Source organism: Plectropomus leopardus, chromosome 12 (assembly GCF_008729295.1).
Source record: "Plectropomus leopardus isolate mb chromosome 12, YSFRI_Pleo_2.0, whole genome shotgun sequence".
In the NCBI taxonomy this organism is placed as follows: Eukaryota; Metazoa; Chordata; class Actinopteri; order Perciformes; family Serranidae; genus Plectropomus; species Plectropomus leopardus.
In genome coordinates, this window is record NC_056474.1 from 7,637,704 (window position 1) to 7,659,673 (window position 21,970).

The 21,970-nt window shown below is 38.5% G+C and overlaps 1 protein-coding gene across 3 annotated transcripts in view; it reads right to left on the reverse strand.

Annotated features, from left to right (window-relative positions):
* Window positions 1-2,874: 2,874 nt before the first annotated feature.
* The window catches only part of LOC121951930 (voltage-dependent L-type calcium channel subunit beta-3-like), a 47,759-nt gene continuing 28,663 nt past the window's right edge, over window positions 2,875-21,970 (reverse strand). For 2 of the 3 annotated variants that reach the window (XM_042498424.1, XM_042498425.1), the window contains exons 2-14: window positions 20,413-20,478; window positions 16,950-17,072; window positions 16,027-16,166; window positions 14,698-14,759; window positions 14,585-14,610; window positions 12,723-12,803; window positions 12,027-12,085; window positions 11,811-11,920; window positions 11,226-11,234; window positions 9,965-10,116; window positions 9,694-9,789; window positions 8,227-8,400; window positions 2,875-5,531 (exon numbers count right to left, since the gene is read on the reverse strand). In XM_042498424.1, the coding sequence (XP_042354358.1) occupies window positions 4,788-5,531; window positions 8,227-8,400; window positions 9,694-9,789; window positions 9,965-10,116; window positions 11,226-11,234; window positions 11,811-11,920; window positions 12,027-12,085; window positions 12,723-12,803; window positions 14,585-14,610; window positions 14,698-14,759; window positions 16,027-16,166; window positions 16,950-17,072; window positions 20,413-20,478 (1,842 nt within the window). In that variant the 3' untranslated portion in view covers window positions 2,875-4,787. The remainder of the gene's footprint in view (window positions 5,532-8,226; window positions 8,401-9,693; window positions 9,790-9,964; window positions 10,117-11,225; window positions 11,235-11,810; window positions 11,921-12,026; window positions 12,086-12,722; window positions 12,804-14,584; window positions 14,611-14,697; window positions 14,760-16,026; window positions 16,167-16,949; window positions 17,073-20,412; window positions 20,479-21,970) is intronic. The other variant, XM_042498426.1, reaches the window with a different exon arrangement.

The following is a 21,970-nucleotide window of genomic DNA, read 5'->3' on the forward strand; positions in this document are numbered from 1 at the left end:
CATCCACACTGAAAATGCTGTCTCTTCTAACCATATTTCAGCAGTGATGATTGGTACAGTTCGATGGCACCTGCAGACAAACAAAACAGACAGATAAAGTTTAGACAAACAGACTGTAATATACAATAAATCCCTAAAAAGGATCTGGAGTCCAGCTGTAACAATGTAAAGAATAATTTCAACATTGTAAAATATTTAAAATAGTCTGAGGTCTCTCAGCCAACCATTGTCATAGACAGCAGTAGAAGGGGTTCTGAAACAATTCTCAATCTCAACCCAAGTGTGATGAGTTGGTGATCCACCAAGCTGGTCCATTTTCCGCTGGAGACATGCATGGCTTGTGCCATCACATGGTTGGTGTGTCCTGGGCATAAGAAGCCGACTATTTTCAGTTCGGGGTCGGGCACCGTATTCTCTGCGATGATGTCAGACTGGCTGGGTTTGGCTTTAACTCATGTAGGTTGGGTCAGGTCAGGTTGTTATTTTGTTAAGCCTGTTAAGAACTCTGTCCCTTTTATTTTCAATCCATGTACATCACAGATGTGGTTAAGAAGTGAGATCCAATTCTGAATTAATTCCTATGAAAGTATATGTATAAGCAACAGGGGTAAAGTCAATGCTAAGACAAAACAACATGATGTGACAGATTTGCATCTAAGTTCATACAACAATTATATAAACACACCTGTTGTAAAAAAAAAAAACATTTTGTCACTAAATGTTATACATTACAAGAGTAACATGATTTATACCATGGACTTAAGAGGACTGTGCTGAAGTATGGAGGAAGAGACTGTACTTGGACCCTAGCTGTTCCCTTGCAAGGCAAGTAGTGTTTTTGTTTTATTTGGACAGACATTATTACAAAGTTACATCTAATAGGTCAGTATACTTCTGCATGCAGCATGCAAATTGCCCATTAAAAGGTCTGACATGCACATCTTATGATAACAGTAAAATAAACAATACATAGTTAAGCCAAGTGGTGGTGACCAAGACAATTACAAAACACCAGCAATCACTTACCATCGCACAGGCTTTTAGCTTCTGAAGAAAAGTGGATGGCACAGCAGTAGGTTTCAGGCATTTTGTTTGCTCGTCTCTTCCAGTAAAGTTACGTTTCAGTATGTGTCAGCACAAAAACGTTTACTGCGCATTTGAAGCAACCACAATGGTAAGACTGTTGATGTGGTTCCCCTAATGACAGTCTGTAAAACATCACCATTAATCTGTGGACTCTACGCTTCCAAGTGCTGACTCTCACAAGATTGTGCATAACTCATACAGCAAGCTAGGACGTAGAGTAGAGAGCTCAATCCACTTTGTCTGGTGTGTAATTGGAGGATTCTTGTGTCTGACCTGAGAAAATTAATAAGGACCTACCTGTCACCTTTGGGACACTGCAGTTCTCATTCAGTCACAGCTCTTGCAGCAATGTGGCAAAGCAACAATGAAGATGAAGGAGCCTCAGAGCCCGATGGCTTCGATTTCTCCAATGACAAGGAACACTGAAATAACAGGGATCCATTTGACGATGGTTAAGTGGATATACACGCAGATAACACTGATATACAAACAGAAGTCCTGTCACTTTGAAAAATAAGAAAAACAACAAAAGTGTTGCAAAAAGATAGGTAGATAAATAAATGGAGATGGGGAGTAAATATTAAGTTCAAGGTAAAAACTGTTGTAAAAACTGTTGCAAAGCTCAGTTTGAATCTAGCACCAACCACCAACCAAATGCTGCTAAATGTCATTCCTACACCTGCCATAAAAACAATGATAATCTGTTAAATGGCTGGCAGATTTTGGAGCCCAACAGTCACGGCGGCAGGTAGACAAAGAAGTTCATTTCCAATTTTATACCTTAGACACAGAGACATTTAAGAAACCAGTAAACGGAGGCATTCAGGTAACAGTGACATGCAGACAAATGTTGTATCTAACTCACGTTATTGAACGTCGAAGACGTCCGGTCTCCTCCTGTCATGAAGCTGAAATATCCATGCCATGTCTCGCCCAGCTGTTGCCATTTTGTCCATTTGTTTGCTCACAGAAATCCCCATCTTCTTTCTCCTTCGGTGCTAGCGAGCCAAAAAATACTAACGTTAGCTAGTTAGTCGACACGTTATCAACATTAGCAACACCGAAAAACAAGCTAACGTTAGTCGACGCACACTCTGACGGTTGAGTTAGCTTTCTAATGACCGTAACACAACAAACTGTCTCCACAATTCATTTCGACGTCTTGGCGTTTTTTCTTACAGGTAACTTTCTTCTCAAAAATTGAATTTACTGAGGTGTCCGCATAAACTGTCCGCTATTAGTATTTCAATGCAAGGACGCCGGTTTCACCTGTGGTCCCTTTGGTTAACGTCGCTGTGCGTGGTTACGCATCATTACCACGCAAACGTACGCGTGCGTCGTTAAGGTGGAGTTACCTTACATTACCTCCTGGGGGCGCCGTTTTACCTGTTGAAAAAACGTTGTTATAACTACACATTACGACCACGCTGAGTAGGATTTAGGGGGATATATTGGCAAAAATGTCACGAGGGAAACGATATTTTGTTCAAAGGTTTAATGTATTGGATGTTATAGACTGATAATTGGATATAAGTGGGGAAAAGATGAAGGTCTTCTGTTACGCTGGTCCATAGACTGTATTAAGATAAAAAGCTAATTTCCGGATTTTGGGAATCATTCCCTGGGCACTCACTTCACTGATCTGGAGAGTAATAAGGGAGGGAGGTGTTGACATCTGCAAAAAAAAAAAAAGAAATAAAAAAATTAACACATTCTTTGTTTTGCATTTTAATGACTTTTTGATTTAATGCATATTTGTCAAAATCAACTTCTGAATGCTGTACAAAACAAAAATAACCCAAAACAAAATAATTTTAAAAGGAACATAGTCAATTCAGTCTGTCAACTTAAAGCAATCATACACAGTAGGTCAAGTTCTACCAAACAGTGCAACAAGCTCTCTCTTAAATTTACCTAACAAGGCAATTATGAAGTATGTACAAATGCATAGAGATTGTATTCAAGCAATATATTTTATCACAAGAAGATGCATAGAGTATCCAGCATATATTACAGGTCAGTGTCACCAAAATATTTTTCATGCTTCCAGACAGAGCAAATGCAAGTCAATAAATATGCTTGAACACCATTTAGAAAAGTAGGAAGCAAAGTATGACTTCCCTTTAGAATCATGTAGAAAAATAGTTTGACTTTCCTTACCAATGTTTAAAATAAATTGTTGGCTTTTGAAAATACACCGATTGTAACACATAGGGGCAGAGTCATATGTGACACTGTAATACACAAGTCTATTGTTCCCTTGTTTTGTTTTTTATCATCTCTTTTGACAAAACATCCCTTTGTGTAACTTTGTAGGAACAAAAATCATAAAATGCATTCATTGTACAGAAGCCTACAACAGTCGAAGTTTTGATTATATCAACTCTCAAGATTACAAAATATTTCATGTCAGGAAAATAAATGTTTTCTTGTGAAAATCTAATCTGTTTTGGGCTATGACCAATGATCACTTTCAATACTGATTAAAGGAATAATTCTTTTTTTTAAGTTGGTTTGTATGGGCTACTAATCCATAGTCAGTGCATTACATACAGTAGATGTCAGGCGGTAGTTAAGAGAAGCAGACTTAAGTCCGACATGGAAGGTCAGCAATCTACCTCTGTGAATGGGGTCAGCAAAAAAGTAGCATTTAGTCACCTAGAAAAAATAAAACATGATTATTTAAGTGTACACTATATTGAGAGTATTTTCCTTGCTTCACTTTAATATTAGTGATTTTGAATGAGAAAAAGAAGCCATTGTAGCTCTCTCATCAAAGCCAGCCTCCACTGAGAGAAACAGTGATTTAACATTGTTGAACATAGGAGTTACTGGTCTACCACTGCACTGGACATTTGTTTTGTTTGTGATATTGTGTGACTTCGGCATTTGGTTAGTTCAGTTCACCAAAGTCATAGAAGGCAGTAGTAGACCCGCAGCTTCTGTGTTCAGCGATGTTAAATTACTCTTTCTCAGTTTCAGTGTGGGGAAATTATTTTTTTTTGTCAATGGAGTCTGGTAGCTTATTGAGCGCAGACTGAAGCCTTTAGCAGTTTTCTCGTCGGAACAGGTTATCTGACGGAAATGTAAAGCACAGAAAATATCCTTAACATAGCATACACCTAAACTGATATTGATTTTTTTCAGGTGGAACTTTTTTGCATGTAATACACCGGCTATGGATAAGTACCCCATGCAACCCCAGTTAAAATCTGAACTATCCCTTCAATCTGCTTTCTTGGTTAATCAAGCAACCATGTAGCTTGGTGTATGTAGTTAACCAGCAGCTCAGGTTAATTATTCTGTTAACTTGAAAAAACATAAACGGTATCTTGTAATCTTGAGATAATGGATAAACTACTGCAACCTTGACTGTTGCTGGCTTCAGCACGTTCTGCGTGACTAATGCAAAGTAAAGTTTACAACCCATGCTGCATGAGCACACCGCTGCATTTAATGTTTGTGCAAAAATACACTAAGATAGAGCAATGTTAAATAGGTGAAAATAAGACAGACAATAACCGAGTGATAATTTTGATTCTGCTAAAAGGACAAAGTGTGTGCAGAGGTTTAAAATAAAAAATGGCAAACAATATGAGGAAAATCATTGTCTACAAAGATGACACACCCTGCCCTGTCCATTAGTGCATTATAACTTGAGCAGCATAAAACCATGCACCAGCCCACAGAGGGAACAGTCACTAGTGTATATAGGAATCCCTGTGCCATTGTCGTGCATCTCTGTCTCTATCTCTACCTCGATCCCTATCTCTGTCCCTATCTCTGTCTCTTTCCCTGTCCTTGTGTCTTTCTCTGTCTCTATCTCTGTCTCTGTCTCTGCCGTGGTAGTGGTGGTAGTTATGATGATTGTGTGCAGGATAGTGATCCGTGTGGTGTGTCCGTGGTGGAACATGCTGGTGATGCCTGTGCTGCCGGTTGCGTTCATTGTGCTCCTGCTCATAGTCTGCCCCGACATGTGGCTGGCTGTTCCCACGGTGGTGTTGCTGCTGTTGGTGGTGGTGGTGGTGATGGTGGTGGTTGCTGTTGTGATGGTGGTGGTTATGACCTCGGTGGTTGTAGCGAGTCTCCTCCTCGTCCTCCTCCACCACATCCTCCACCTCCTCCTCCCTCTCCTCAGGGAGGTGCCTGCGGGGAAGCCTCTGGCTGTAATCCCTGCTCGACTGTACTTCCATGCCTCCGGATGTTTGGTTGTGCTGGGTGTGGCTGTGATGCTCCATCCGGCGGTGGTGGTGGTGGTGATGGTGGTGGTGGTGGGTGTGCTGGGGTCTCTTTGGTTCAGTCCTCAGAAGTCGTTCTTCTTCCTCTCTTTGGCCCTCCTCAGCCCTCTGCTCCTGTGCTGGGGCTGCAGGGGGCTCCGGGTCTAGGTGGTTTTCCCGGGAACCTTTTCTCTTAGGGGCAGCTGTCTTCTTGGTCTTCTGCCCATCCTGGGACAAGAAAATGCAACATAATATAGCATACATGTACATAAAGGACATGCATATATACACTAAACAAAAATATAAATGCAACACCTTTGTTTCTGCTCAGATTCTTCACAAGTTTAAGTTAAAGATCTCAGACTTATTTTATATTCTCCGTGGACATATTTTCTTTCAAAATCTGGTAACAGTTTTTTTCAAATCTGTGTTAGTGAGTGCTTCTCCTTTTCCAAGACAACCCATCCACCTGACAGGTGTGAAATATCGAGATGCTGATTAAACAGTATCATTTCGTCTCAATAAAAGGCCACTCTAAAATGTGCAGTTTGATGACACAATAAAAACAACACAGATGTTGTAAGTTTTGAGGGAGGAGGGAGTGTGCCATTTGCATGCTGACTACAGGAATGTCCACTAAAACTGCTGCCCATTAACTGAATCTACATTTCACAACCTTTGGATGTCTCCAGTGTCAAATTTGGCAGTGCATCCAACCAGCCTCACAAGCACACAAGTTGGTTATGATGAGACTCTCGCCTGTCTAGGTCCTGGTGAGGACGAAGAGTATGCAGATAGAACAGTTTTTGATGGTTTCTGCAGAACTTGTGGGTTGGGTTGAGAGAGACAATGGCGCATGAAGATGCTGATTAAACTGCATCGTTACCACACAGGTGTGCCTTGGGATGGTCATAATAAAAGGGTTAGTAAATCATTTAGTAATTAATAAAATAATAATTTATGCAGTTAAAAACATACATTATAAAGGGTAAAAATATTAGAGATGTGTAATCATTTGTTTTATTTTGTCAAACATTTTGTGCAGTAACTTAAACAGACCACAAGGTGGTGGTAATGTTACATCCAGAGTTACATGTGAGATGCATACATTAAAAACAAGCAGAAAAGTAACAATAAGTGGAGTTATGCATTTTGCTCGTTTTGCTAGCAACAGAAATGTGCTTTGTCACTGTTAATCTGTGCAGATGTTCAGTAAAAGGTCTGAACACAGAACGAGAGGTTGTGGTGATACAGCTAATTCCCCACATGGCATTTTGTTTGTGATAAGACTGCACATTTTGTGTGCCACAAATTTGCAACCAAACTTTGAAAGAAAGAATATTTGTTGAGTGCATAAATAGTCTTGGATCTCTCACTAAAACCTGTGAAAAATGTGAGCAAAAACAAAAAGTGTTTTTGTTCAGTAAGGAAAGTTTGCTTTACCACAAAAACATACTGTGCCGAATACTACATGTCCTCACCTTACAACACGACCATATGCACAAACACAGCTGCTGCTAGGGAGGCAGCTGGCTCTAAAGTGCCTAAACTGGCAATCACACCAGAGGCAATCTGAATATTTTTGGATGATAATAGTCAGTTTTATCATGGGACCCTGGGCCACTCAGTGTAGTTTTGTGCAATTAAGCACATGGAAACAGACACACTTGCTGCCTCAGGCTTCTCTGCATCTGTTCTACAGCTGCTTCTGCAACTACTTTCTATTCACTATTAAATCAATTAATCCAGTTTTAACTTTTGATTGATTTTTTGATAACTTTTTGATGACAAAATAATGATAATTGGAAATGATTTACCCCAAAGTTAACTCAACCAAAACTGTAAATTTGTTTGTTTATGCTGTATAGAAAATAAGACAATATAACTTTAAAGCTGGAGCACAAGGACAAAAATTTACTAAAACTAATTATCCATCGTTAATCGTTAATTTTCAGTAAATTACTATAATTTCAAGGCTTTCAGGAAACATTGGGAGGTGCGCACCCAAGCTACTTTTTATTAATTTTGTGCTAATTTTTTGGCAATTTCTGCTTTGGTTGCTCATTGACTTTTTCCTATATTTGATCAATCAAACGATGTGCTCAAGTTGTTAATTTGAGCAATGTGTATATAATCAACTGGCAACGCATTTTAATTAATCTCTCACCATCTTAGAGACACAGTAGCTTTATGTCATATAAGTCTGTGTTATTACAGCCCGTCCCTATTATTTCTTCTTGGAGTTTCGTGTGTCATTCTACGTTAGAGTTGACACAAATTTCAACCTGTGGTCTGGTTAAAAGCAGCAAATCTATGTCATTTACCTCTAAAAAGCTAAATCAACTGATTTTCAGGAGGCTGCTTTATTCTAAATACTTAAAATAAATCAGTTTATTCAGCTATCAAGTTATTGTAGCTATGAATTTCCAGCATCTTGGATTGTTAGTTAACAGAAAACCCACCTATGTTCACATGTTTTTGTGGACAATATATACACATAATTACAGCTTCTAGAGAAGGGGCTACTGTAACTCATCTCTATTACTGCAGTGAAAACTCGGCTACAGAATTAATGACCTCCGCTACAGAATTAAAGAGTATCTCACTCACCAGAGGCAGACCTATCTCATTTCTTCAACTTTCCAGTGGAGTAAGATGAGGAGAGATGAAATGAAAATGTTAGATGAATAAATGGAAAACGAATACAGACGCTGCAAACTGCACCCTCTGTCTAGAAAAATTAACATTCCTGCTGAGCTCATCATTTACAATACTTTTTCACCATTCAGCAGACTGTCTGCACAGATGGGATGAGTGGGATGAGATGAGATGACAGCATGAAATCTCTGCAATTTATATTACATCCAATGACATGACTGTTTACATGGTTTTCTCCCCATACATGTGTCTGTGTTTCATGTACCGGTATTGCTGTAGGACTGGTGGGCAGTGTACTCCCGGCCAGCTCGGCCACCAGTGCGTTGGCAGGCTCCATCTCTGGTGGATGAGTGGCTCTCCAGTAAGACTCCAGATAATCAGCGACATGCTCACAGGCATCAGTTAGCTGGTTCTCATCTAAGATGACGTCAAACATTTCCTACAGAAAGATAAGAATAAGGGCAAGAATAAGAAAACAGCAACAGCAGGGAACAAAAAAAGGACTACCCTGTGACTGAGACAACAGTTTTTTAGAATAATCATTATTAATGTGACAGAAGTGTGGGTGGACTTTAAAAATAACACTCTTCTGGTCAACAGACCTGAGATTAGGTCTTTGCAATGAGATTTAGAATAATAAGAAATGAGGTGATCTAAAAAACAACATGTTGACAGTGACATGACAATAATTCTGATATCTATATGGATAAAGTATAAATAAAAGCAGGGCCTTTGCCAGGATTTTAATGGTATAGAGGTTAGGTTAAAAAAAACAAAAGGTGACAAAAAAAATCTCTACATTTTTTTCATTTGTATTTTTTAAATGCTTTTTATTCTGTTCATGTCCCAGCAAGGACATCCACATGCTGTCAGTAATAATAATGGAAGTAGTCTAACTAGAAATCCTTTTTTATACAGTCAATGTCACTTCAACAGGTTATCTTACTCAGCATTTTTGCACAGTGCTGTCATAATTAGCATACAAATTTTTGAGTTGCAGCCAAAAACATGTTTTGTGAAGTCACGTTCAGCCACCAAATTTTTAACAGTTTATTCTTGAGTGAAAGTGGACATTTGTGCCAAATTTGAGAAACTTCATGATAATGAGACAGGCGAGCCTTGACCTTTGAACTACGACCACAAAAATCTAATCAGTTCATTATTGAGCTCAAGAGGACATTTGTGACAAAGTTGAAGAAATTCCCTCAAGGCCCTCTTTAGTTCAAAAATGGACGGCTGTACTTTAGCATGGACAAACGGCCAACCTGAAAACATAACACCTCTTGCCACTGCTCTCACTGGCACTGAGGCATGAAAGTGCTAGATTCAGCCCGAAATATGTGTAAGTTCTTAAACTGTCGAATGAAATTCCCATCAAGCTGCTAAACCTCCAAAATTCCCTAAAAAACTGAGGACATGACCTCACTGCCATTCTCGGAAGCCCAGGCACTGCATAAAAGTTACCAAAATATTTGCAGTTTGCCCCAAACACAGTACTGTTTTCTTCCAATTTGTGGTCAGTTTTTTTCCAGTGAAACAAATTCAGTTACAGAGACTAAGTGTACAAGTGTATAACTGTGCAACAACTAAAATATTACATTATTATACTATACAAATACAATAACATGGCATAACAATCCATCTTTTCATATTTATTCAAGATAAAATGTAGTTATTACAGAACAGCAACTACCACTGCAATTTCAGACAGTGGCCACTAGATGGCACGTACCGGCGGGCACTGGGCGAGCTTGTCTGCTGCCACCAGCTGAACGTTGAGATGCTTGGTCTGTGACTTCCCTCGAGTCTTGATCAGTCTTGTCAACACCTGCACAACAAAAGTGAAGAGAGAGAGGAGAAAAAGAAGCAGATTAAAATGAAAAAAGGTTACGGTGGCTGTTGGTATTTAACAGGATTATTTTTGTTTTGTATACACATGCAGTGAAGAAAATTGAGAAAACTGGGGAACAGTCTATCCAAAAGAGGGTGCTGTCCAAACTTACCTTTGGTGAGGAGATCTTGACATAGACAAGGATCGGCGCCAGGGAGGTCTTGGACACCTGGAGCGGGTGGTTGATAGTGTCCGCATCTAAAACCACCAGCTGCAGGCTGCGGGCAAGCTCGAAGATACGCTCCACCTCTCCCTGGATCTGGGCTGCAAAAGCAGAGAGGAAATCCATCAATTGTGCATATTTCACTGCCCTCTGAACATCTATCATGAGTTTACACTAGATTTTTTTGTAGATTATTTGAAAAGTTATTTTTGAATGATTTCATTGTGCATCACCAGAGCTGGTATAAAAAGATTTCTTTATTTTTTTTTACCTCTTTTTTATTTAATCAAGAGGCAGAAGTGAAGATTAATCTGATGTCTTTAATTTTAAAAGTTAGACCCACCAAACCAGCAGTAATGTCAGAAATAAACTACCAAGCTATGTTGAGATTAAAGTCTCAGTTGACAGAAAAAAATTTCGCCTCGAGGTCTGTTAAATGTCGTAGATGTTATGGAACTTTTGAACATATTGCACAATCTTCCTCAGCGGAGGACGCCAAAACGGACGAGGAAGATCACATGATAAATTCAAAGACTCTAGTCCAGCAAGTAAAAGGAGCTTGTGGAGCACTTGTTCTGTCCACAAAGTTGTATGTGTATATGGTTTCTGACTATTAAAAAAAACCTTTATCTGCATCTCAGTTCAACACACACAAAAACATCAACAACATCAAATTATTATTTCTAATGTAGAAAACAAGAAAAGCAAAATGTACAGACTTGTCAGCAACTAACATGATCACTCACAAAACCCTCCAACACATAAAAAGAAGTGTAAATGTGACCTATGACGAAACACTGTCCACTTAATGGGATTATGCTAACACAATAAGTGATGTCTTTTTATTTCTCTGGGTGACTATAACATTAGCAGTATGTGTTAAACTCATGAGTAATTTAAAGATTGGCCACCAGGGGGACAGCAGGAGAGCAGGAGAGCAGGAGAGCAGGGCATGGGGGAAGAAGCCACTGTTTTTAGTCCTTTGGGAAGTTACAGTGCCGTCAAATATTCGACCATAACATGGATTACATTTTACACAGCTGTTGACCCAATAAAACAAACAAACAGCTGAGGAAACACCTGCTTGTGCCGGCGCTTGTGTATATTTACACACTGAACAGAGCAGTGGCTGTTGGTGCTGATGAGGTAATGAGAGGAAGGTGAAGCATTCAAACAGACATGGACTGCCAGTGCATTCAGTCATACATACCGGCAGCATCTGGGATGAGAGAGCAATGAGGAAGACAAAGAGTAGAGAAAACCAAGTAAATCTTATCCCCCTTTTATTTGATGCCCATCCTTTCTTTTTGTAACCAAGGGGGATTATAACCATGCACGCTGTCCAGTAAATGTCAAGTTAACGTATTATCGTACAAGCTTAACCGACACAATTAAAAAAGACCCTGCTAATGTCTCAGATGTCAACCTGTTTTCCGTCTAATGTTAAAAGGAGATGTCAAACTATTCCTTTTATTACCTTCATTGTGGTGCATAGAGTGATCTCTAACTACTTTTCTGTTGACTAAAGCATCATTGATGCAGCACAAATACAAAAAAAGTTGTTTTCAATCAAATTCAGACGTAGATCGGGTAGTATCAGTTCCTATGTTTAATACTAATTAGAGTTCCAAGTGGCCAGTTAAAAGAAGTTATTTTATTAGTCAATTTAGTTTACTTTTTCTGTTACTGACACTATCTGAATTGTCCAGGTGAGGTAACCCCTAACCATTTTGCTCTCCAAACAGATAATGTACCACAACTACTGGCTTCAGGTTGGGATGATAAAGCTGTGTACCTAAATTGGAGCGGGTGTTCGACCGGTCCATTAAGGCCTTTTTGCCAGGGTTGTTGAGGATGGACCGTTTAGCCAGAGAGATGTCCGCTGTGACCCGCGTAATAGTAATTCTGGAGAACAGCAAGGGAAAAAAGCATTGTTACACAGTTGTGATTTTCATTATATTTTATTGCCATATTAAAGGTGTAAACACTGAAGAATTAAATCAGAACTTACCTGCCTTCAAATCGATGTTTTAAAAAGTCAAATAGTGCTTTTTGCATCATATCTGTGACCTGGAATTACACAGGAAACATGGATTTTAAATGAAATTCAGCTCTATTTATGATCAACACAAAATACCAATATTTATTTGAAACAGCCTAGTAGATGACGTGTCCCAAGTTAACAGTATTGTAGGCCCCTCAAAAGTTACAAAGAGCTAAGTTTAACCCCTTGAAACCCGAGCAAATTGGCTTGATTACTTTCAAAGACATGGGAAGAGGGCAATGAGCAATTCAACAAGAAATTGCCCAAAAATTAGCAAGAAATTAGTAAAACGTTACCAGACAATACCAGAAAATTGTTTTTAAAAAAAAAACCTTTAAAAAAAACTCATGGAAGTGCTAAAAAAATTAATATATACATCCTTTCTGGACATTTTTACACTGTTTTTGATGACATTTTATGATCCTCCCCAGCTAATTTTCAGATAATTTCCTTGTCACCTTATAGTAATTATTTTGTAGCTTGCCGGATTTTTCTTGCCAAGTTGCTCAATATGTTTTTCCTGTGTTTTTGAAAGAAATCAAAACAATTTTCTCTGGTTTCAGAGGTTGAAACGCTGATAAAAACAAAAAGGCATCTGTATGCAGCACAAGAAAACTAATGTCGATCCAGATGTCAAAGGGTTAAAGAGTGAGGTGGACTCACCTCTAAGCCCTTCAGTGATGGTCCCATCAGAACCACAGGACGCATTGTAGGCACTACATCATACATAGCCACCTGCTCCCCCTGCAGCCACAAAAAAGCACAAATTCAATCCAGCACAGTCCAAAACACAATGTTTTAAAATAACTTCCAGGCAGAAAACCCCCACGACACGCACATAAAATGAAACAGCCCTGAGGAAACGCTGCATCAACAGGTTTGTTTTTAAAAAGCCTGCCTAAAAAAAATCTAAATCAGTTCTAGTGTAAGCTATATTTAAAATATTTTCAGCACTCTAATTTGCTGTAATACAGTCCTTTCTGATCTAAAACCCACTGGCCTCCACTGTCAAAAACAGTCATTTTAGAGGACGGGAGGTCTTCAGCTGCTTCAGTCAGTTAGTGTGGAGGTAAAGCGGAGTAAGTATTCCACATATAACATGCACTTAGCCTACACTAATAATGATTTTTAAAGCAGGCAAAAATACGTTTTGCTGCGGGCCCTGTCCACAGCAGGTCACTGTTTAGCTTCTGTGTCGGTATAGTTGGTTTATTAGAGACGATAGCAAAGAGCCACAGTACATAAAATAAGTACAGCAGGAACGTCACATTAGGGTATAAGATTTCTAAGATTTTTATGGTATCGTATCATGTATTGTTATTTCACGATATGACGGTATAGTATTAAACAATTATTACTTTTTTTCAGTTACAGTAACACTTAAAAGAATGTAAGCAGAACGGGTTTGTTTTGTTTGAAAAAAAAAAGCTATATTACTACAACCGAAACCTTTTTTAAAAATACACATATGTGTAAAATGTCTCATTGCATGCATTTTTTTATTACCAGTATTATAATCATTCATTTTCACAACATGCTATACCTTGAAACCAGAATACCACTAAAACCCGTCAGATAGGTCAAACACAGTGTTCTTTAAATGTCAAATAAACAGGTTTGCCGACTGCTCATAACTTAGCAATTTAAACTGATTGCCATAAGTGTTGGCGTGACGTTGTGGTGATTTAGTTTTTTGGAAATGCTGCTGATGCACGTTTCTTGTGGTGTAATCATAAATTGCTCTTTATTTATGATTTATGATTAGCAGAGTAACTATCACCACGTGGCTGAACGCCTCTGTGCACCAGACAAATTTCTGGAACGGTTTACACTCCATGTCGATGAAAACATGGATGCTTCACACACATCTTTACCCCGGTAGAAGAGAAGATCGACACAGTCACGACAGTTTTAAGATTACTGTCATCAACCAAATATCTCCCCGTCTGTTTCTGACTTATGACGTTGAGTGATGGCCAGAAAAGTGTTTTTTTCAGATCATTATGATACCACAGTGAAGTTGACCTTTGACCTTCTGGATACAGAATGCCATCACTTTTTTATTATCCTATTAGACATTTATGTGAAATTCTGTCATAATTAGTGAATGAATTCCTGAGTTATGTCCAAAAACATGTTTTGTTGTGCAAAAGTGACCTTGAACTTTGACCTCTAAATTTTAATTAGTTTATTCTTCAGTCCAAAGTGAACATTGTCAGATTTGAGGAAACGGCCTGAAGGTGTTCTGTATGGAGTACACAAGAGTGGGACAGATGATAGGTCACAGTGACCTTTGACCACCAAAATCTAATCGGTTCATTTTTGGGTAGATTTGAAGAAATTCCCTCAAGGCTTTTTTGCGACATTGTGTTCACATGAGGAGGACAGATGGACAAAGTTCTTTAAAGCATTTTCCACAGACTGATGTGTAAAATACCTGTGTGTGTTGGTGAAGAGGACTGTCTACATGATGAGAAACCATGGCTTAAAATAGATGTCAAAAGAACAAACGTTGGGTCACTTACCGGTTTCTTTTTCACCTGCTGATTGGCTGTTCATGAAGAAGAAAAAGAGAGTTATGGTGTTAACTCATGAATCATCAATTGTGTTTTTCACACAATTCAGCACAGACACTGACCTTGTGATGGAGGAGTGTATTTCTTTGAGTTCATATCTTGAGCTACTTGAGCCGCTGCTTTGCTGAAATGAGAAAAAAGTCCTCAATTAGCTCAAATCTTTCCAAATAAAGACCGAGACAAACAGGTCCTTCTTCTCCAGAGTCCAAATCTCATTGTGCCAGTCTGGGTGAAAATAGAGCACTGTGTATCTATGCAATAACATAATGTGTGCCCACAGACTGAACAGTATATCTACTTATATAAGACACAGCTATATAAAGCTTAGAGGGTAAATCCCTTGAAGTGATTCAGCACACACAGTTTGCCACCGAAGCCAAATTCCTAAGATCCTCTAGATGAGTTTCTTTCAGTCTAACTGGGTCAAGTCAAAATCTTTCAGTCTGTAGTGGATCTTCCTGCCTGCCAGGCTGATTAGAGTAAAAACAACCTACTGACCGCCCAAAAGGGAAACGAATAGAAACCAATGGTTGTCTGAAAGCTATGGGAAATGTATTTTAAGAATAAATCTTCAAATGAAAGCATTGGAAACTCATCACCAGCTATTTAAGTATGTGAAATTTGTAGTAAATCACTGGTATGATCTTATTAAATCTTATTAAAATCTCTGTTAAGGATTTTCTATTGATTGTCCTTGACCTCTCTTTTAATGTTCAGCTTTCATGTTTTTTGCTTTCAAGACCCGATTACCAGCCGGGCTGCAGGACCACTGTGTGCCAGTTGGATGGAGGTAACTGCAGTGTTTTTGCACTGTGAAAAGGGAAAACCTAGATATTCACAACGTTTGTTATGAAATTGTTTCTTCATGCAAAATAAATTTGGGGTTTAAAATTCAATCAAACTTTTTTAGGGGTTTAGTAAACATGGGTCATTTTTCTTAGGACAAGTTGTGTATAAAGAAAGTTTAGACAACAAAAGTCGGGCCTGTAGTGACGGAGCATATCTGTGTGCATTGTATGTTTTGGGTACTTTTGTTCATTAATGTGTGGAGTCCGTGAGAAAAGGGGCCCTCAGCTCATTTTTGTCTCAGTGCAGCCTTGTGGTTTGATCAGTCCAACATTGCTTATATCTACAAAACAATTCCTGCTGTGAACCTTTACCACCTCTCTGTTCAAAATATAGTTTGACTAATCTGTGGATGTTTTCAAAGAGCATCAGCTGAATCCTTAAAACGGCACATAATCCATGTTTTTGTTTGTATGTGTGCTGGTCCAATAAAGATTATTATTGGGATTACAAGATAAATCAGCACACTGCAGCATGAGCTTGTGTGCTCGTTTGTGACCCTGTTGTATCGAAGCTGGTGGAAAAGAGAAACATGCAGTACACACTTGGCTAAGGCCTTGGCAGCTTTCCTCGCCTGGACTTCTCTTCTGATGAGAATGGTTTCCAGATTGACTGGACTGGGGATGAAGCCCACCACACCATCCTCCTTCACCGGCCGGCCGATCCACCACTCATTGTTAAACTTCTGCTCATCAGAAAGAGAAAAAAAACTGGTAAATTTAAGTTTTGATTCACTCACATTTATTTTTTACTCTCGCAATGTTTACAGATTCAGAACCGGATTATAATCCAAAAGCACAAAAAAATATTGTAATGAAGGATTTCTGCTCTAAATGCACCCATAAATAATTTAGCTGTTTATTTTTGTTTGATTGGAATATTTTATTGTATGTTTTTTTCTGTCTATTCGAAATGACAAAAAATCTTAATGCAGAAATTTTCTATGAGCTAAAATGACAATAAATGGTGTTAACAGACCTTTTCATCAAAAATGTGATTTTTAATTCATGAACGGTTAACTCCAAACTATTTTTTAAAGGATGTTTTTTGAAAAATATAAGATACAAATGACTTTTTGGCATGTTAACATAATATAACATCTCATGTTAACTTTAAAAACGGTTTAAACGCAGTTCACGTAGTTTAACAATAACACTTATAGACCAAAGTAAACCTTGTGCTTCCTCCTTGCTTCTCCATTGGCTATGCTTGTTAAAAATGGTCCGATAGTGATCCAGTCAAATGAATCTGTGCATTTAGGTGAAGTCACATGACAGTAATCATAGATCTAGACATCCTAGAGAGGTTATGTTGATTAGTCGGAGGACCTGAATGGGTTGATAACATTCAACAATTGCAATATTACATTTTATGTGATTGTTACCTCCCACCCGTATGTGAATCAGTGTGTGTGTGTGTGTGTGTGTGTGTGTGTGTGTGTGTGTGTGTGTGTGTGTGTGTGTCTAACCTCTTTGACATGGAGGAAGTCTCTGGCCTCAAAGGTGACAGCCTGGCCCGGTACGGGGACGTTGTCGTCGTCTGCTGGCGTGTAAGAGAAGTTGCAACGTACTGCGAATGCCACAGGTTTGTACTGGGGACACAGGACAGGTGTTTACTTCTTACCATTGTATGTCAGAGTCATCTTTAATCTCTACATTTCACCCACAGTAACATTTTCACACAAAATAATTCACATTCCACTGAATTTCAACAGATAACAGACATTATAATGGATCCACTCACTGAAAACAATTTTTCTCATGAGGCCATTTCCACACAGAAACATAATACTTTAAACACTGTAATCTGCCCAAATGCAAAAATACAATGCAGAATTTTCATTAAAAAAAAACATGTATGGAGGCAGTAATCTCTCTCAATCATGACCTATGTTTGGGACGTTTATGGGCATGTACACCCACAGCGCTCAGGTGAGGTCGATGCTTCATAAAAAGCATCAGGCATCCAAGAGACACAGCTCCAAAAAACGCAAACATAGCAAGGCAAAATGCCAAACGAGAGTGAATCTGGGGTTCACTTTTACTTTCACTTTTGCTGGTGAGCCTGTTCACTAACAGTAAGCGGCGATCCTGCAGCGTGCACCTTTAACGAGAACATAAATGGTTTGTGGCTTTGTGTAGAGTTTAAATGTGCATAAACCTTTATTCTTTTAAAACATAATGATACCAACATGATTACACACTGTGGATATAATTTTGGTTAACATGCCTGGGAGCATATGTGCCGGGATGCATGCTGTGTGTGTGCGCGTGTGTGCGCGTGTGTGCGTGTGTGTGTGTGTGTGTGTGTGTGTGTACACGTGTGCGTGTGCATGTGTGTGTGTGTGTGTGTGTGTGGCAGGTATTGTTTGTGGGTCCTCGATAATACATGTGCTTTCTTAAAATATTTGGCATCATGCTTTCCCAGAGTTCCAAAACAGTTCTGCAAGTTACTATTAACAGCTTGTATATCGTAGCATTTGATTTTATTAAAGGGCGATTAATAAATAATGCAGAACTGTTTAAGGCTGTATCTGGAAAAGATAGCAAAAGGACTACAGATTTTTTTTTAAATAGCCTCCATGCTAACTCTGGCATTTTTATACTTTATGTATTTATTAATTTGAACAGTCCCTTTTTAAATAAACTTAACCTAAACGTAGGTACTGTAGATATACAGAACCCAGCTGGAATCATTTATTTAAAAAACCTGGATTTAAAAAACCTTTTTAACCCGAAAAATAAAAGAATTGTGCCCTTACTTAATTACTCTTACATTTTACCTGAATGCATCACTTTAAAACCCTTTTCCATGAAACGTAAAGTGTGTTGTAGAAAATATTTTGATTACATGTCAAACGTATAATAAAATGCAACACCCTACAACTAATTTTGGTGTTGTACCCTTATTGTTTTACTCTTATTGGTAAAAATGAGAACATTGAAATGCCTAATGGCTGTCCTTGCAGGTTCTGGGACCAAAGGTTTTTGACTCCAGTTATCTCAGGCCATTAAAAACGACAGTTTCATGTAGGTGTCTGGCTGCTAATATGTAAAGAGCCAAAGATATAAAACCTTATTTGTCCCATTTTACTTGACCTAACTTCACCCTACTTGGATATTTACGATTTATCCTGTTTGCCTGTTAAATAATATTTTGTTATCGCTGACATCCTTTAAACATGCTAAAAGTACAACTTGTTTTACATTACGCTCCATTTTCTTGAATTAATTTCATATAAATGTATTTTAATGATATAAATATATTATATTCAATTTAACAATTGTTGCTTTTTAACATTTTCTATCAATAACCTGATTTACCTTTACAGTGTCATTACTGTTACATATTTTAGTTAGCTGCTTCAGTATTAGAGTCCTGGTTCAGTGCATGCTGGCTCGCAGTCAGACTGTCGCTGCTTACTGGTTAACTTGAATTCAACACAGCCATCAGTATGTTTTTAGTGACACCTGTTCTTTTCCCGTTATGACAAATCAAAACGTCTGCTGTGAAACAGACCTGCTGCATCGGCCTCTCCGCTGCACATTTGCTACTGTTCTCGTCCTTCTGATTGAATGCCTGTTGGTGCTGTAATCCTATCAGAGTAAATGTCAGTGGCACACGGATCAAGCTGCTAATTACTCCACTTTGGGAAGATGAGGCTGTGGGAGAGGTTGCGGGGTCAGCAGGGGACAGGACGAGTGTGTTTGCCGCCTTAATTACGGAGCACCAGTGGGAGCACATTAAATCTGCGGGGGAGGATTTAATTCAATATTCAGTGGGACGTGTATCAGCAGGCGCTGCTTAAAAGGCAAACAGAGGGGAGGAGTTTGATATCAGCTGTAGTAATTTTATATAGTGACAAACTGTAATGCTCATTGTTATTATGACCACAAAAAATGTAGATAACCAACCATCTGTAAGTGTGGAAGCCACAATAAACAGTGAAGCTACTGCAGGAGGTTGCAATAGTTGAATCTGACTCAGTTTCAGATTGCTTTATAATTGGCAGAAATGGGACTTTTTTTCCCCCAAAATTCACTCCACCGGTATTTTCTCTGATAAAGTATGTGTGTTATATTGCATATGACAAAACATATTACATATCCTGGCTTAGAGAGCAACGTATTTCAACATAAAAACACAAAAAATATACAGTTTATGCCCTGTAACTTTCTGAAATCGGCAATTTGAACATTCACAGTCCCTTCAAGCAACGATAAGCCAGTTGTGCAGGTGAGAAAGGAGCCAGAAGGCCCTTTAAGGCCAGTGAAACACCATAACTGTCTTCCAGGAGAGACCGTCTGAAAATGTGCTCCGCTTTCCCCATATCTAAATGATATTACGTTTTCTGTATACTGTGTTGCACTTTTTGTTCCCTTATGCTGCACATGCACAATCAAATTTGCAAATGTATTTGTTTCATGTGCAGCGTTTCTTTGATTCCTAAATATTGCCCATGTGTTGTTGAAGTGGTGAAGATCTTTATCTTCATCACTAACACATCATTACTCAACTAAAAAACATAGAAATCTGCACGCCAATTGTGGATGGATGCACTTGGTGTTTATATATATACACACATGTATACATGAACATTTTTTTTCATTTTCATAACTTGGCCTGTTGAATTGTTTCGTTATAATCTGTTTTCTTTCTTTCTGTGTAAATGAACTGAATCAGCAATAATCAGTACCCCTCATTATTATCAGCCTCCAGAAACGGAGCACAGAAAGGGACGGCGAGGATGAAGACTGCAGTGACTCATTTTAATAGCTAAATATTGCTCCACTAATCCGACGTCCTGATGTCTGTGTTTCCTGTCTGTGATGTAATCATGTCCTTGAGAGCGGCCGCTCTGAAAAATGAGTCTGTGAGGGCCGCGGTGGGTCTGGTTGTGATGTTACCATGATGCAACAGTGAGAAAGTACCTTGGCCTTCTCCAGCTGCACCTGGGCGTTTCTTTCCTCGACGACGTCCGAGTCCTGACGCTCTCCCTGCGGAGGAGAAATAGAGAGTGAGTGATGACTATGAGTTAATCAATTAATCAATTATTCGCACTGATTTGATTTTTCAGTATTGCACTGTATTATAGACTTTCTGACACTGTGGACATTTTACTTTTGATTTTCAAAGAGCAAGAGACAGAAAGATAGATTATACAAACACATGCAAAAGAAATGCTTTGAAATCAAATACGTATAAATCACATCAGTCTCATACAGATAAATGGTGTCATGTTTGATTGATTCACGTTGGGATTAGGAACACTTGTTAATGTATTGATGATGTATTTATTGGGCCTCATTGGGATTAAAAATCCTTTTCCGGTGTCCTGACCAAGAGAGGCAGTGAGAACACAGAGATACAGACTAACAATATAAAACTAATGACACATAATACGTCACAAAGTCAGATATAAACTGGAATAAAATAACTAGCAACAATAATGTTTGCGTCTTCAAGACAGCCTACATACTATTGAAAATATTAATAAATTCCAGACTAATCTTTTTTAGTCCATAAAAACACTGAAATAACACAGAAAAGTAAACGTTTTAGGAAGTTATTTTAAAATAATTGGAATTATTTCAAATAAGTCACTGTCACTTTTTCATTTTTTACATATTTTTTAAAATATTGTATGATTTCATATTCAGTTTTAGGACATTCTTATTATTATTGTTATTTTGCTGGGTTTTTTTTTTTAGTATGGCTGCCCATAATTTCACAGCGGATCAAGCTTCTGCAGACACTGGTGTTCTCGCTCTAAAACAGCCTTTGTAGGTATTTTGTATTCAGTCTCATTATCTTCAGTTCTATACAGATGAGGCCTCTATATCTTAAAAATGTATTTATGCATGTATGGCAGATTCTGTTTTGGACTGATTCCACTTTGGATTTGTGAAGACCTCTAGCTCTCATGCAAATTATACTGTAGGATTCAAACACTGATTGAGTGCTTTACCGCTAAGCTATTGACCTCATAACATCTCCGAGACGTGCTTCTCATTTACTGTTCCTTCCCCGAGAACTCTCCTGCCTTTAATTGTCAGGAAGTGTTGCAGCAGATCCCTCTAGGGACGCTCAGGTTTATGTGCCATGTGTCCCTGCGATTAGATTGTCCCCTCAAAGACATGGTAATTAATGCCCTCTGTGTCATAGCCAGGAGGTGGCACAGCCCTCTGCGTCAGTCTGGCACTCAAGATACACTCTTGCATCCTAAAGTCACAAATCAGCTCCCTGGTTGTCGTCAGTCTGCTCAGTCTGATGCATTTTAACAACATCGTGATCCCGAGTCCTCTGTGATTTCCTCAAGTCAATAACGGATGTATTTTGTGTATATTCAAGACATGGAAGTTTGATAAAGGCAAAAATATTTTACACAATATGTCATTTATTTACTCTTAAAAATGTTATGTTCACACTTTTACATGTACCCTTCTTTTTTTTTTTTTTTTTTTTTTTTTTTAGATGTTTTTAATGCCA